This window comes from Myxocyprinus asiaticus, chromosome 31 (assembly GCF_019703515.2).
Source record: "Myxocyprinus asiaticus isolate MX2 ecotype Aquarium Trade chromosome 31, UBuf_Myxa_2, whole genome shotgun sequence".
Classification (NCBI taxonomy): Eukaryota; Metazoa; Chordata; class Actinopteri; order Cypriniformes; family Catostomidae; genus Myxocyprinus; species Myxocyprinus asiaticus.
In genome coordinates, this window is record NC_059374.1 from 4,382,284 (window position 1) to 4,399,056 (window position 16,773).

At 41.4% G+C, this 16,773-nt stretch overlaps 1 protein-coding gene across 1 annotated transcript in view; it reads right to left on the bottom strand.

Moving 5' to 3' along the window:
• The window catches only part of LOC127422263 (NADPH--cytochrome P450 reductase-like), a 57,257-nt gene extending 42,433 nt beyond the window's left edge, over window positions 1–14,824 (bottom strand). The window contains exons 1-2 of the mRNA XM_051665659.1: window positions 14,772–14,824; window positions 9,698–9,869 (exon numbers count right to left, since the gene is read on the bottom strand). Of these exons, the coding sequence (XP_051521619.1) occupies window positions 9,698–9,855 (158 nt within the window). The 5' untranslated portion in view covers window positions 9,856–9,869; window positions 14,772–14,824. The remainder of the gene's footprint in view (window positions 1–9,697; window positions 9,870–14,771) is intronic.
• Window positions 14,825–16,773: the final 1,949 nt, after the last annotated feature.

A 16,773-nucleotide genomic window follows, 5' to 3' on the forward strand; every position in this document is an offset into this window, starting at 1 on the left:
CAGTACCGGTGCTCCCTATATGCACATTATGCAGTCTGCGTAGGGCATTAACTCCCTAGGGGGCACAAGAAACTCCACCGTCTGCCCTTCCTCACACGTTATACGTTATTCAAGGACCCGATAGCAGTCGTGGAACACAGACAGATCACCTTGCAGCTCGCACCTTGCCTCGCAATGTGTGAAGACCTACTTATATAAAGACCAGCGAGTCTACCTGTGCGGGTCCACCAAGCAAGGACACCAACAAGGCTCCAAAAAGTATTTGTTACTTTCACATTTCCTTTTATATTCCTCTTTGTCTACTCCTCCCATAACATGTGCCCTCAAGCACATCACTGTTATTTGTTACAGACAGTTTTCATAATTCAGACGCAGAACACAATCACATCCCACACAACCTACGGGCCCCTTGTACATCATCACCTGCTTCTCTCTCATTTTCGTTGCATTCTGGAACTGCCAGTCAGCTGTGAACAAAACTGACTTCATTTCAGCCTTCACCACACAGTCAGCCCTCAGCATCCACGCTCTGACAGAGACTCTTCTCTTACACCCCTCGTCATACCAGTAGGGGGTGGGGGAACAGGTTTGGTTAATCCAATCAACTGGACATTTTCACCACTCTTCTCACTATGCACACAGATTGGGCAAACAGCTGAATCTCATCTTTTCACATAAATGTACCAAAAACAATGTTCTTGTTACCCCTTAACAGGTTTCTGATCATTATTTTGTTCAATTAAACATGGCACTTCAATCTAGAATACCACATACTCCCCCTCTGGTTTCCTTTCGTCGTAATCTCCATTTTCTCTCACCTACAAGCCTTTTCACTGCTGTTTTTACCGCTCTTCCCTCGCAAAATCTATTTTCCACTCTAGATGTAAACAATGCTACAGACACTCAATCCTCCACTTTAACAACCTGTACAGACATGATCTGTCATCTCTCCTCCAGGCCAGCACGTATGACACCATCCAACCCCTGGCTCTCTGACATTCTTCGGGAACATCAGAGTGACCTCAGGGCGGCTGAGAGGAGATGGTGGAAATCTAAAGATCCGAGTAAGTATCAGTCTCTGCCTTTTCCGACAACGTCTCATCTGCAAACTTCCTATTATCAGGACAAGATCAACAACACTACAGATTCGTGCAGCTTATTTAGGACATTTAACACACTATTCTGTCCTCCGCCTCCACCTCCCACCACCTCGCTGACAGGCAGAGGTCTTCACCACTTTATTTACTAACAAGTTTACAGCCATCAGCAGTACATTGTCAGCACCACACCTTCTCAAACACCCACCTCCTCTTCTCTCACTATGTTCTCCACTCTAACTGACACAGAGGTCTCTAAACTCCTCCTCTCCACCCACCACCTGCTCCCTTCACCCTATTCCCTTCCACCTTCTCCAAGCTATCTCTCTGTCCATCCTACCTGCTCTCACACACATAATTAACATCTCTACTTACAGGCACTTTTCTTACTGGATTTAAGCAGGCTCAAGTAACTCTACTGCTTAAAAAACCTGCGCTTAACCCCACACAAGTAGAAAATTACAGACCGGTTTCTCTCCTCCCATTCATGGCGAAAACACTCGAAAGGGTTGCTTTCAATCAGATCTCTGCCTTTCTCTCACTGAACAAGCTGCTAGACGATAATTAGTCAGGCTTCAAAAGTGACTGCCCTGCTGTCTGTCAATGAATCCCTGAGACAGGCAAGACAGGCTCCATATCATCCCTCGTCATTCTGCTGGACACAGTCAACAATCAGATCCTCTTGTCCACCCTCTCTACTTTGGGCATCACAGGAACTGTGCTTGGCTGGTTCAAGTCCTATCTCTCAGGTAGGTCTTTCAAGGAAGCCTGAAGAGGTGGGGTGTCCAAGTCACATCAGCTATATACTTGGGTACCTAAGGGCTCAGTGCTTGGCCCACTTCTCTTCTCTATACACCGATCAGCCACAACATTAAAACCACCTGCCTAATATTGTGTAGGTCCCCCATCGTGCTGCCAAAACAGTGCCAACCTGCATCCCAGAATAGCATTCAGAGATGCTATTCTTCTCACTACAATTGTACAGAGTGGTTATCTGAGTTACCGTAGACTTTGTCAGCTCGAACCAGTCTGGCCATCCTCTGTTAACCTCTCTCGTCAACAAGATATTTTTGCCAACAGAACTTCCGCTAACTGGATGCTTTTTGTTTTTGGCACCATTCTGAGTAAATTTTGTTTTGCATGAAAATCCCAGGAGATCAGCAGTTACAGAAATGCTCAAACCAGCCCTTCTGGCACCAACAATCATGCCACCGTCGAAATCACTGAGATCACATTTTTTCCCCATTCTGATGGTTGATGTGAACATTAACTGAAGCTCCTGACCCATATCGGCATGATTTTATGCACTGCACTGCTGCCACATGATTGGCTGATTTAGACAATTGCATGGATGACTGTTGGTGCTAGATGGTCTGGTTTGAATATTTCTGTAACTGCTGATCTCCTGGGATTTTCATACACAACAGTCTCTAGAATTTACTCAGAATGGTGCCAAAAACAAAAAACATCCAGTGAGTGGCAGTTCTGTGGATGGAAGTGCCTTGTTGATGAGAGAGGTCAACAGAGAATGGCAGACTGGTTTGAACTGACAAAGTCTACGGTAACTCGGATAACCACTCTGTACAATTGTGGTGAGAAGAATAACATCTTAGAATGCTATTTTGAGATGCGTGTTGGCGCTGTTTTGGTGGCAAGAGGGGGACCTACACAATATTAGGCAGGTGGTTTTAATGTTGTGGCTGATCAGTGTATATTAATGACCCATCTTGTTTGCAAAACTTTTTGTTGAATAAAATGCTCTTTAGAATGAGAATTCCTTTCCCCTTGAAATTAAAAGGAATGTCTTATGGGGAGTTGCGTGGCGCAATGCAAGGTTCGGATGTGTGAACGGCGAGCTCTGCGCACTTTGCTAGTTTTAATACTTTTTAATGTCATAAACCGGTGAGATTCGATACACTCTAATTCTTAACTGTTCTAGGAAGACAATATGTCAAAGAATCAAAAATCCTCAGGCTCTGGAGACATTAAAAGACTCTTATGTGCTCAAGCTGAAGCCCCTGAGCATCAGGCCGAAAGCCCGGGACTCAATTTGGCTAGTGAGGTGAAAGAGTCAGCGTCAACTGTTGAACATGTCGGTAATGCTGACGAAAGTCGTTTCTGACTTGGAGGATCTTGCTGTAATACGTCGATCGATCACTGCCATGGAGACGAAATTCACTGAGATGGTTACAAGAATGGCGGATGTTGAGAAACGGATCAATTATCTGGAGTCATCGGAGAGGGAATTAGCTGCTAATCCGCTAGCAACCAAGACAGACTTGGAGCGCGTTTGGGAAAAGTTGGAAGACCTTGAGAATCGTAACTGGCGAAACAACATCCGAATTGTGGACGACGAAAAGGAATTCCTGAGGACGAAGAAGGCCGAGATATGGTGAAATTCCTAGACGGCCTCTTCCCGAGTCTGCTTGACATAACAGGCAATAAGCTGGAAATCGAGCGAGCTCACAGAGTTCTGGCTCAGAGATCTGCGGAAGGAGACAGGCCCTGATCAATTCTGGCCAAATTTCTGAGATCATCCAATAAAGATCTCGTGTTGCGCAAGGCGAGGTGTAAAGGAAGGCTTTCTTGGAAGAACCACAGCATTTTCTTTTTCACAGACTTTGCAAATTCGACAAGAGAGAAACGTGATAGATTCAAGGAATGCAAGAAACTCTTACATCAATGGAAGGTCGCTTTTGCACTGATGTTCCCAGCCGAATTGAGAATAGATATAAAGGATGGCCGCAAAATATTTACATGCCCACAGCAAGCGATGCCCTTCATAAAGTCAATGGAATGAGTAAGTCATTGTGTGATACTCTCTATGCAGCTGAGTGGGCCTGACTCACTGAACATTCACTTGACTGTCCGAGGAAACTGAGCGCTTTTTTTTTTTGTGTTGGTTCCGCTTAGCGGCTGGAGTTTGTTTTGTGGGATAACACACCTTCGGGACAGTCTGTGGATGAACCTACACGTTCTTTGTGCTTTTGCCTCCTATTGGCTGGAGTTTGTTTCATAGATTATTTTCTGTTGTGTAATTCTGTCTCACAAAATTTGTATAGAAGCACCGGACTTCAGCAGTTGTCGCGGGGGCTCTCGTAGGCCTACATGGACTGTCGTGCACGGGGTTAAGGTGCACGTTTTTCTTTTTTCTGTGTTTTTTGTTCGGGGTTTGATTGTTGCACTAATGTTGGAATGTGGTCATTATAAATTGTATTTCTGACACACAATCAATTTTTTTTAATATGTCAAAATGTTAATATTAGTGGATTGTCTCTCTCCACGTGGAATGTGAATGGGTTGGGGCACCCCATAAAAAGAAGGAAGGTCATTTCTTTTCTTAAATGTAAGAAATATGATATGAGAAATAAAAGTTTCTTCGAGAAACGCATCTTTCCCCGTATGAAGCTGAAAACTTTGGGAAGATATGGGGTGGACATGTTTTCTTTAGTGCTGGCACAAGTAACAGCAGGGGAGTCATTACATTGATAAGTAAGCATCTACAGTTCAGATGTCTCAAACAGATTAAAGATAAATTAGGAAGAGTCATTATTGTTTTAGCAGAAATTCAGGGGCAAAGGTTGATTTTGGCTAATATTTACGCACCTAACACTGATGATCAGGGCTTTTTTTATAGATCTTGAAGGGATGTTGCATGCCGCTTGCACCCCTCATGATATAATATTGGGAGGAGACTTTAATCTTTTGATGGACTCAGTCCTTGATCATAGTGAAGCAAAAGTCTGTAAGCCCCCTAGAGGAACACTGACGCTTCACAGGATGTGTAAAAATCTTGGTCTTACAGATATTTGGAGACATTTAAACCCAACTGGTAGGGACTATAATTTTTCTTCATCAGTCCATAAGATTTATTCTAGAATAGATTTTTTATTTTATTTCTAAGTCCCTCATTTCATCTGTTGTTGACCGCTCAATTGGAAACATTTTAGTCTAATATCACGCCTTGGTGAGTTTAGAGGTGTTGCCACATAAGGAGAAAAAGAAATCATTCAGTTGCGCTTTAATGTATCCCTTTTGCAAAATCCTGAATGTCGTCGGATGGCCTCAGAGAACTGACCTGACTGAAATACAGATATAATACTATTTTGTTGTGGAAGGTGGAGTTTTGGCTATTCAGGGCAAGACAGTCATACGTTTAGTCGGGGGACAAGGCAGTGAAGCTTTTGGCTAGATATATAAAGCAGTGAGTCTTTTTCTACCATTCCCTCAGTGAAATATTTACCTCAGCCATTGATATTAATAATGCTTTTAAAGAATTATATCTTGATCTCTATAGCTCCACGTCTTCATCTACTGATGAAGATATTAGAAACTTTGTGGAACCATTAGAACTCCATAAACTGTCAACTGAGCAAAAAAATTCTCTTGATTCTGAGATAACCTTGGAGTAGCTTGACAAGGTAATTAAGGCCTTGCCCACAGGCAAGGTTCCAGGGCCACACAGATTTGCCGCAGAAATTTTTAGATCTTATGCTACAGAACTGGCTCCACTTTTGCTAGAAGATTATACAGAATCATTAAAGAATGGAAAGCTTCCGCCAACCACGACACAAGTCCGGATCAGTCTGATTCTTAAAAAGAACAAAGATCCAAACGAGTGTAAAAGTTACTGTCTAATTTCCCTGATCCAGCTAGACATAACAATATTGTCAAAAATGCTGGCTAACCGATTAAGTAAAGTTATAACATCTCTTATAGATATTGATCAGGTGGGGTTCATTCGGGGTCGCAGCTCTTCTGATAACATCAGGCGTCTCATCAATATCATGTGGTCAGTGGCGAATGATCAGACCCGGTCTCTGCCATCTCACTTGACGCCGAAAAGGCGTTTGATATGGCAGAATGGGATTATCTTTTTAAGATTTTGAAAATATACGGGTTCGGAAATACTTTTATTGGATGGATGAAGTTACTTTATAGACACCCGGTAGCGGTGGTACAAACAAATGGATTAATTTCAGATTATTTTACTCTGGACAGGGGCACCCGGCAGGGTTGCCCTCTTTCCCCATTATTGTTCTGTCTTACCCTGGAACCATTAGCAGTTGCGATAAGAAAGGAAGATGATTTTCCAGGGGTGGTGGCGGGAGGTATGGTGCATAAACTTTGTCAGTTCAAACCAGTCTGCCATTCTCTGTTGACCTCTCTCATCAACAAGGCATTTCCATCCACAGAACTGCCACTCACTGGATGTTTTTTGCTGGGAACATCAGTGCAAAAGCGACCTTCCATTGATGTAAGAGTTTCTTGCATTCCTTGAATCTATCACGTCTATCATCTATTTTATATATATATATATATATATATATATATATATATATATATATTATATTTTTTTCTGTGTACTTATGTGAGACCACGGTGATGTTCGTTGGGGGTCGGGGTGGGGTTGTTGATTCATTGTATATATGTTTTGTTTTTCTTTGTCATTTCTATGAATCAATAAAAATGTGTTTTAAAAAATGAATGTCTTATAATTAATTGAAATTTGTGACTTGTCCTTTGTGGCCTTTTACAGCCGCTAAACACTGAATGTGAAATGTTTGCATTTGTGGGTTTAGCACACACACGTTTTTTTATTGGTGAGACCAGCGGAAATGCAGCCTTTTTTATCTGTTAGCATTGGTCACTTTTGATAACAATTGAAATACAAAGCTTTGAATCGGATAAATCAAATTAGATATGTCTGCTACTTTCATTCAGTTTTTAAACACTACATGGGCAAAAGTATGTGGACATCCTCTTGTTATAGAAAACTAAGAAAATAGTAGAAAGAGCTGCGTATTTCTGACATTTGTGAGAGTTATAAATGAAGTACTAAACTTAGCCTCCAGTAATGAGGAAGCTCTACAGTTTCTTATCTCACGTCTAAAGACTCAGCAGTGGCAATAATGTCTGGCATTGAGACCAATGACACTATTCAAGGCTAAAACACTCCATTAGCCAGCAACAAACATTCCCTGATCAACTCCAGTGCCAGCAGTATGAACTATGGCCCAGGAATACATAAACAGTTGCCAGGTGGACTGAACCGTTTCAACAGGAAGAAGACAATGATGAGATATTATCTGTCAGTTTAGCCTGTTATACTAAATTTTGTACTCCCCTTAAGACAACTTTTATATTCAGTAATTGTGGAACTGACAGGTAACAGGCAGGTGGGTGAATCTCATGAAGAAATGCCCCACCCCAATATAAGAAGAAAAAAGAAGAAACTGTTCTTTGCATAAAGAAAATGAAGCCTATTTTGTGGGCCATTTAGATTTTTTGCATTGTGACAATTAAGCACATCCCTCCGATTCTCATTACTGTAATGCAACACAGTAATGAGAATCCTCCTGTTCAGATACAATTAAAAAATAAATCAGCATAAATGCTACCATAAAATACTTTTTACAACTGTACTCAACTGAAATTTTTTTTTTTTTTTTTTAATTAATGAGAATGAGATTTTTGTATTACAGTAGGCCACTGAATTGAGGGAGGAGGGTTTAAATGTGTTTAACTAGTGTCCAACCCTCTACTTAAAATGCCATACACATTTACAGAAAATATCCTCTAGGTTGAAACCTAAAAATGAAAACAGAATTCCACTTCTAACATTTAAGTGCTAATATCCACTATAATGTATGAAGCTTATTATTCTTCAGTATTTATAGTGTTTGTTGAAGTTAAAATATTTCATAATGTATGCAGCCCCCCGTAAAATGTGATATATTAACACATTCATTACACATTTTGTTACATGTTTGTTTATATGCATAATTTGTACTATTTACAAGTATTTACATTGAGTTTACATTGATATGTATAACAAGTGCCAACATTTTAATGTCTCTTTAAGAATACGGCAGTACAGTGAGTGTTTTAACAGAAGTGTTTTCAGTTGAGTGCAAATTAACCAGACCACATCTGGGCGCTATGTGTGACTAGTGTGATTTATTTTTTTACATTTTGATCGATATCATTCTAGAGAGATCTTGGGTAAAAGCCATGGCACACTGTGTGACGACATGTCAGTCTACTGTACACAATACGCACTGTACCCAAGATTTTGGTTCCAATCTTCTCGATTGACAGCACTTACGGGGTGTTTTATCTCATGCATGACTGGGAGACAACATTTCTGACACTGCCAGAACTTTGGAGACTAAGATTCAACGCATCGGCCATCAGGGAACATGTCTCACTATGCCATCAAAGATGGACGATTTTCACGTATGACGAGAGGCATCTTTTACGATCCTGGAAATTTGTCACAGACAGCAAAATCATACAAAAAACACCAGTGTGAAACTGGCTTAAAGTGGTGGTGACACATCCGCTGCAGAAAGATAAAGTCAGTTTCCTTTAGTGTGTGTATGTAAACTGTTTTATGGAGAAATAACACATTTTATGGAGATACGAAAGCAATATTAACATAATATATAATAATCAGGGAAGAAGGCAACAACAATGAACTTTTTTGGTCAAATGGATGCAAATAGTTTTGAAGAATGGCACAGAAAGCCAAACTCGGCAGCGTCCGTTAATTTTATCTCATGTAAGTTCTCGGGGTGAACCCTGTAGCATAAACTTTCTTAATTTCAAAGTGTGCTTCTTTCCCTTCAATCTGGCATGCTCTGCTCTGTGTCTGTTGCGAGAAAGTTCGTTTAATATGAGACTGTTACATTGAGTACATATATAGTAATGATAATCAATTCTTAAAATCCATAACTGATGCATTGAAATTTCTTTGATAGATTGATGCACTGCGATGCATCGATGCATTTTTACACCCCTAGAATTTATGGTAAAAAGGTATTAAATACTGATCTGTTTCTCACCCAGGCCTACCATATTGCTTCAGAAGACATGGATTTAACCACTGGAGTCATGTAGATTACTTTTATGTGCTTTTTTGAGCTTCAAAGTTCTGGCCTTCATTCACTGCATTGTATGGACCAACAGAGCTGAGATATTCTTCTAAAAATCTTTGTTTGTGTTCTGCAGAAGAAAGTCATACACATCTGGCATGGCATTTCATTTAAGCAAGTATATGATTCACCCAGGCACAAACATTTTGTATTCTAACGTCCTCCACTCCTCATATGGACTAATATGCCTTGATATGCCTTGATCACTCTGGACCCCACACACCCTGGCCACTCCCTCTTTGAACTGTTGCCCTCTGGCCGGCGCTACAGAGCACGGAGCGTCAGGACATCCAGGCACAAGAACAGTTTTTACCCTCAGGCCATTTTCTTCATGAACAATTAAACTGCCTCAGGACTCCCTCATAGTGCAATAATGTAAATACTTATCTCATGTACATATGTAAATTCACATATTTAATTCAATAACTGTAATACCCCTACCTTGCACATACATTACCACTTGCACATGTACATACGCCATTCTGTTATATGTCCTATTATTTGTATGTCAATTTATACTCTTACCTTGTTTTATATTCTGTGTCTCACTGTAATGTTATGTGTGCACTTGTTTCTCCTATAACCAAAACAAATTCCTTGTGTACGTGAGAACACTTGGCAATAAAGCTCATTCTGATTTTGATAAACTTGCCAGGTACTCACGTGGGCTCCAGTTTTTTATACTCGGGGATGGGCTCTGCTTTCTTGCGGAATATCAGCCAGTAGATGAGCAGACCCGCAATAAGCGAAAAGAGGATGATGTCCAGGTTACTGAAGAGGGGCTCATTCTCGTCCATTAGCTCCGGCTGAGTGTCGGCCATAGTTATGAGGAGCACTGCATGACAGAGAAAACACCTCTGGTTAGCACTGTAATGTTGTGATTTTCTAGAAAATCTACTAGTAAATCCATGTGTTTCATTTTTTTGCTGCATGGTGTAATTTCCCATTTAACAATATACTAAGCATGCATGGGCAATTTTATATCAAATAAATAAAAAAATAAGAAATTATATTTTCCGTGGTATGCACAAACACACAGCCTCTCGTGTTTCAAGTGTTCGTACTTGCTCATATAACACTCGTCACAACTCCGGTGAGTTTGTCTGTTTGTTATTTCTCTCCCTCATGTTTCATAGGTGCTGTTGGCATGCATGATTAGTTTTTTCATGGGAACACTGATTGCTCCCAGGGGAACGCTGATCATGCCACTAATTAGCGTGCTAGCAGCACCTGGTTCTCCGCTGATTCACTCACTACTTAATCCCTTCGTGTTGTCAGTATCTTTGCTAGATTGTTGTTTGGTGTGAAGTAACTTACCTCACTCTCTCTGCCTAGTTGGTCCTGTCTCGTGTATCTGTTTGGTTGCCCGTCTCTGCCCGTGTGTCAGGAGTGTGGTTGCCTTCCAGTTTGCTGTACGCTTGTTCTCTGCACTGATGAATCTTCAACGGAGGATTCCTCGTCTCTGCCTGCATGTCGGGAGAGTGATTGCCTTCCAGTCTACTGTGCGCTGGTTCTCTGCACCTCACTACACTTCAACGGAAGATTCCTCACGAATCTGCTCATGACTACCATGACGCACACACTCGCCTACGAACACACTATTAATGGGGTCCTCACGGATCTGCCCACTGCACGGCCATGGCGCGCACGCATCCACAAGCTTCTCCCCCTGCTACTGCAGCCGGTGCCTTGTTCTCCATTCTTTGCCAGCACAGTTTAAGTTGCTATTTATTGTTGTTAAATCCTTTGAACTGTTCTTCTGCTCTTGGGTCTCTTTGTCTTGCTCTTGACAGAATGATCTAGCCAAGTATGGACCCAGCGGTGGAATCTACCCTTCGCTCCACCTTGTCTCAGCAGGGAGCTTTACTGGGACGCCAGCAGGATCAAATCTCCGCATCTAATCGGGCTCTGGATATGATTGCATCGTAGCTTACTGAGCTCACCTCTGTCGTTCAACAACTCTGCCAACCTCCTGATGCTGGTCTCACTCAGGAGGCACCCTCACTGGCGGTTCCCAAATTTCTGGTGCTCAGAGGCTTGCATCCCTCCTCCAACCCCGTTTTTATGTGAGGCGGGATCTTGTAGCAGATACCTTTCACAATGTTCCTTGTTCCTTGTTGTTCATGCCCTCTGCTTTCCTGTCGGAAACAATGAAGGTGGCTTGCGTAATCACACTCCTCACCAGAAGGGCCAGTGAATGGGGGACCGCCATGTGGGACAACAGACATCCCTGTTGTGCTTCATTTCATGCCTTCTCTACAGAGCTCCAGCGAGTGTTTACTCGCTCGGCTCAAGGTCGTGAGGCGGCGAGGGTCTTATCCAGACTGTCTCAGGGAGATCGGTGAGTCTCGGATTATGCAATCGAGTTCCGCACCCTGGCTGCTTCCTGTGAGTGGAACGATCACGCCATGTGGGACCGGTTTTAGCATGGGCTTTCCAAAGACATCCAGGACGAAATTGATCCTTTGGATCTGCTTCCACGCTTCGATGATTTGGTGGATCTGGCCGAGTAGATCAACGTCTGGCCCTACGCTGTCACTGCCGTCGACGCCGCTCTCCACCCACCCGGGAGGCTGGCCATCCAACCCAGTCCACCGATTCAGCCAGGTCACCAGAATCATGGCCCGACGCAGAGCCCATGCAAGTCGTAAGGAGAAGCAGTGACACCTCGTTCAAGGATTATGCTTTCATTGTGCCTGGTCTGGTCATTTCTCTGCTTCCTGTCCAGTAAAAGACCCGCTCGTCAGTAGGAAGGGGGTTACTTGCAAGTGCAACACCCTTGGACAAAGCCCCCGGATTACGCACACTTCTCCCGGCCCGGCTGCAGTATGGATCTACCAGTCACACGGTTTCAGCCCTGGTGGATTACAGAGCTGAAGGGAACTTTATGGACATCAACTTGGCTTCCGAATGGTGGGTTCCTATGGTCCAATTGGATTAACCTATCACTGCTCACACCCTCAATGGCACGCCCCTGTCCATCACCCCATCCACCAGGCCAGTCGCCTTCGTCTCTGGAAATCATACGGAGCAGTTGTCCTTTTACCTGATCCAATTTCCATCGGCACCGGTAGTGTTGGGGCATCCTTGGTTGGCAATGCACAACCCACACATAGACTGGTCAACCAACACTGTTCTTGCTTGGAGTCCTTACTGTTTGTCGCACTGTCTTAACTCTGCTGTCTCCCCTGTCCAGTCTTCTGTTTCGTTGCAGGATGAACCGGCGGATTTATCTGGAGTACCGTTGACAAACCTTGACTTGAGGGCGGTGTTCAGCCGGTCCCGCACTGTGACCCTTCCTTCTCATTGCCTGTGCGACTGAATTGCTTCCTGGGGGACGGCTGTATTCGCTCTCGGCTCCCGAGAGGGAGGCCATGAACAGGGCAGGGTTCTTCTTCGCTTAGACCCTGTATAGATTATTGGGGGCTGAATGACATCATGGTAAAGAATCGATATCCTTTGCCGTTGATGTCCTCAGCTTTCGAACTTTTGCAGGGAGCATCCGTCTTTACGAAGTTGAACCTTACGCAATGCTTATCACCTTGTTCGTATCAGGAAGGGGGATGAGTGGAAGACTGCTTTTAACACCCATAGGGGGCACTCTAAATATTTGGTCATGCCTTTCGTGACTTACTGTCACGGCTCCGGAGAATTTGTCGTTTGTTCTGTTATTTCTCTCCCTCATGTTTCGCAGGCACTGCCAGCATGCATGATCCGTGTTACCATGGGAACACTGATTGTTCCCAGGGGAACGCTGATCATGCCATTAATTAGCGTACTAACAGCACCTGGTTCTCCGCTGATTCACTCCCTACTTAATCCCTTCGTGTTGTCAGTATCTTTGCTAGATTGTTGTTTGGTGTGAAGTAACTTACCTCACTCTCTCTGCCTAGTTGGTCCTGTTTTGTGTATCTGTTTGGTTGCCCGTCTCTGCCCGCGTGTCGGGAGTGTGGTTGCCTTGTGCTGGTTCTCTGCACCTCACTACGCTTCAAAGGAGGATTCCTCATGAATCTGCTCATGACTACCACGACGCACACTCTCCTACAAACACACTATTCATGGAGTCCTCACGGATCTGCCCACTGCGTGGCCACGGCGCACACGAATCCACGAGCTTCTCCCCCTGCCACTGCAGTTAAAAGCCAGGTTCTCCATTCTTCTGCAGCAAAGTTTATGTTGCTATTCATTGTTAATAAATACTTTGAACCGTTCCTCTGCCCTTGGGTCTCTTTGTCTCGCTCTTGACAACACTCTAATCACTAGAGATCCATTCAGCCAAAAGAGAAACACTCTCTGATGACCAAGTCTTGTGACACTGGCATTTGTTGGATTGTTCATATGTAATTTAAAGAGAATCCCATATCAATATACAAGATACTTTAAACAAGCGGAGGGGAAATCATGCCAGTTATCTGCTGGTTAAAGAATAATCCAACTAAACATGGCATGAAAATAATTTTGGTGAAACAAACTGGTCTATGTCAGCTAACTCATCTATGATCATTTCATCCAGTGATATTTTTAATCATTGACAGTGTGTTATACAACACCACTATTATCTCACAGCCTTGCTTAATAAAAACATTGCCATGTTCAGCTACTATAGCAACTGGTTTCCTATACCAACTCATCAGTGCCGTAATATTCCCTAAAGGGAATAAATTTCCTTAGAATCAAATGGGCAATCTTAATTGTAAATTAAAAGGAAATTTGCAATGAAATGTGCTTTAGGTCTTAAAAAGGAACTCAGTTTGAAGATGATATTTGTTGCATGGGTGGTACATCTCTCATTTACCAATCCATTTACCACACATGGACAAACAAAAATAAGAAATAAAAAGCACAAATTTGCAATAAAAAAGTGCCTTTGGTCATAATAGAGGAAATTGACCTGATGAGCAAAAGAGTTGTGACTGCAAATTGAGGAAGTGTGAGTGTGATTAGATAGAAAACAGATGTCTTGTGACTTACTGTGTTAAAATGACTGGACATATTTTATGCTTCTAAATGAAAAATTGAGAACTTGTGTCATGTCATGCCATGTGTTTGGGGGCAAAAAAAACCCCTGAGAAATCTGCTTTGTCAGCTTTGGACATAGAAAATCTCAAACATTTTAGAGCCAATGACCTTTAATGCTTCAAACTGACATGACACAACAAACCAACAATATGATCTTAACAGACAGAATTAGATCATTTAACATTACAGACATAGGTGCAAAAATTACATTTACATTTTCTGTAATATTTCACTTTACACATATTATTCTGAACAATTAGTACACTAACAATGTTGATGCCTGTGAATATTACTTACTACAAACCAACTCACGTAGAAAGCTCATACTAAACAACTGACAGTATATTTGTTTATTTGTTAATGGAAATAAATGCACAAGTGAATTACAAGTAAAATAATATCACTGTGTAAGCACGCTAATATTGAGCAAACCTTTAAACTCTAAACTGCAGCAAAATAAAACACAATGTGCATGTGAAGTCGGTTGTGTGATTTGTTTGTTTACATGTTTGTTTGTTTCTATAAAACCCAAGAACAACTAAATGAGAAGTCAAGACACAATACTGTTTAATACTGTTTAAAAAAAAAAAAAACTTTAGCGGCATCTAAATGAACACATTATTAAAAGATGATACCTAATAAACTCGTTAATTGCTAGGTTGATATTAACTCTAAAACTATCTTTTTAAAACAAAACAAGTTTGAGGAAAGTTCTTACCTGCTCACTTCTACACTGTCAAGCGATTCACGAGATGCGGAAACCTGACGTCATCGCGCCGACATACACGTTCGACCAGACCATTCTGCTGGGGGGGAGGGGGGACGTGAAATATTTGCGGCCTTTTGATTCTTTTCATGGTTAAATGAAGTCGTATGTATATCTCGTTGATTTTTATAGTCGTAAATATGTACATAGTTTATCCTTATTTCGAGTCTGTGATAGTACAATGTCATATAAACTATTATTTAAATACAATCCACCTGGTAATGCAGCGTACGAATCTATATGATGGTGTTGTAACGATGCTTAACACGCAAGTGCAGCGGGTTAAGGGTGATGGTTGTGCAATCATGGTGATGGTACATCACGTCCCTGAATCTGCAATAACCTTTCCTTTGTCATGTTCAACGACAAGTCTAGGTTATACAAATATAACAACTTGAAACAGTAACAGTTCATTAAACTCATCCGTTTGTACATTGAATCAAACACTGATTTCACTGTAGGTTCAGTGGCAGGTTATTAAAATGATTTCAAATTCAAACTAACATGTAAAGATTTTTTTTTTATTCTTTTCCATTATATTTGACCTCAGTATGTAAACAGGCTAAATAATTTTACAAATGACCTGTAACAGAAAGTAGAAATCAGTTATATGGCCCACATTAACTTTTCTTAACCAGACACTAACAAAAAGTATAATAAATGTATAGTACTACCATGGAGTATGTTGACATTTCATGTAAATAACATGGTATATGAATATGGTAATCATATAGAAATGTTGACCAAAATAAGCCATAATTTTTTCTCAAGAGTCAAGTGGTGAGAGGTATGATATCAGTGTGACATCATCATGCATCATCAGATGTAAGATGTTATTTCATGTGTTATCTGAAGGATGTGCTCATGTTACTGCAGTATGAATGGAGCAGAGATTAACTGAATTGTACTGAACAAATCCTGTCTTTCTAGAGAAACTTCTGACAAGGGTGTAGATTTGGCTTGAACATACAGTATGTACTGGATTATTATCTGCTAGTATCTCTGCTTAGTGTCAACATTGGCTTCCATACATTTTTGCTACATCACAGTAAACTATATCAGTACAAAACAAAACATTGACCTGGTGCTCAATGAATAAATGTGTGTACTCACACAGCATAGCAGGTGTAGATAATATTATATTGTAAATAGGCTATATTTACCTTGGTTCATAAAAACAATATTTTTAACATCACTTATAAGTAAAAAAAAAACAAACAAAAAAAAACCCTCCCCAAATATATTTAAAAAAGACTGAATTGTAACTTATACATTTTTATTATTTAACGACAATTTTTAGAAGAATATATCTCAGCTCTGTAGGTCCATACAATGCAAGTGAATGGTGATTAAATATTTGAAGATCCAAAAAGCACATAAAGGCAGCATAAAAGTAATCCATAAGACTCCAGTGGTTAAATCCAAATCGAATCTGTTTTGGGTGAGAATAGACCAAAATATAATTCATGTTTTACTGTACATCTTGCTGTTACAGTCTCTTAGCACGATCATGATTTAAACCTCGATTACATGTCCTAAAGCTTGATGCATGCACAGAACGTTCGATGGCGCTATAGGAAGTGTAATCGAGTTGAAATCATGATTGCCAAGGAGACTGCTGATGCCAAGATTTATAGTGAAAAAGGAGTTATATTTTGGTCTGTTCTCACCCAAAATCATCAATTGGATCGCCTCAGAAGACATGAGGTGCATCCCAAACCGCACACTTCTGCAATATTATACACCATTTTGCAGTGTAAGTAGTGCGAGTAGTATGTTAACACTGAAAATGCAGCAAAAAGAAGTGTACTTTAAGTACCCGGAAGATGCATTTTTCAGCCGTTAATACGGAGTGTGGAATGTTGGACACTTCATGCACTCAGCACAAGTGGCTTGCCATACATAGCGGAAGGGGTGAAGTTACCTGGCTGCACTGCTGGTCTGACAAAACAGT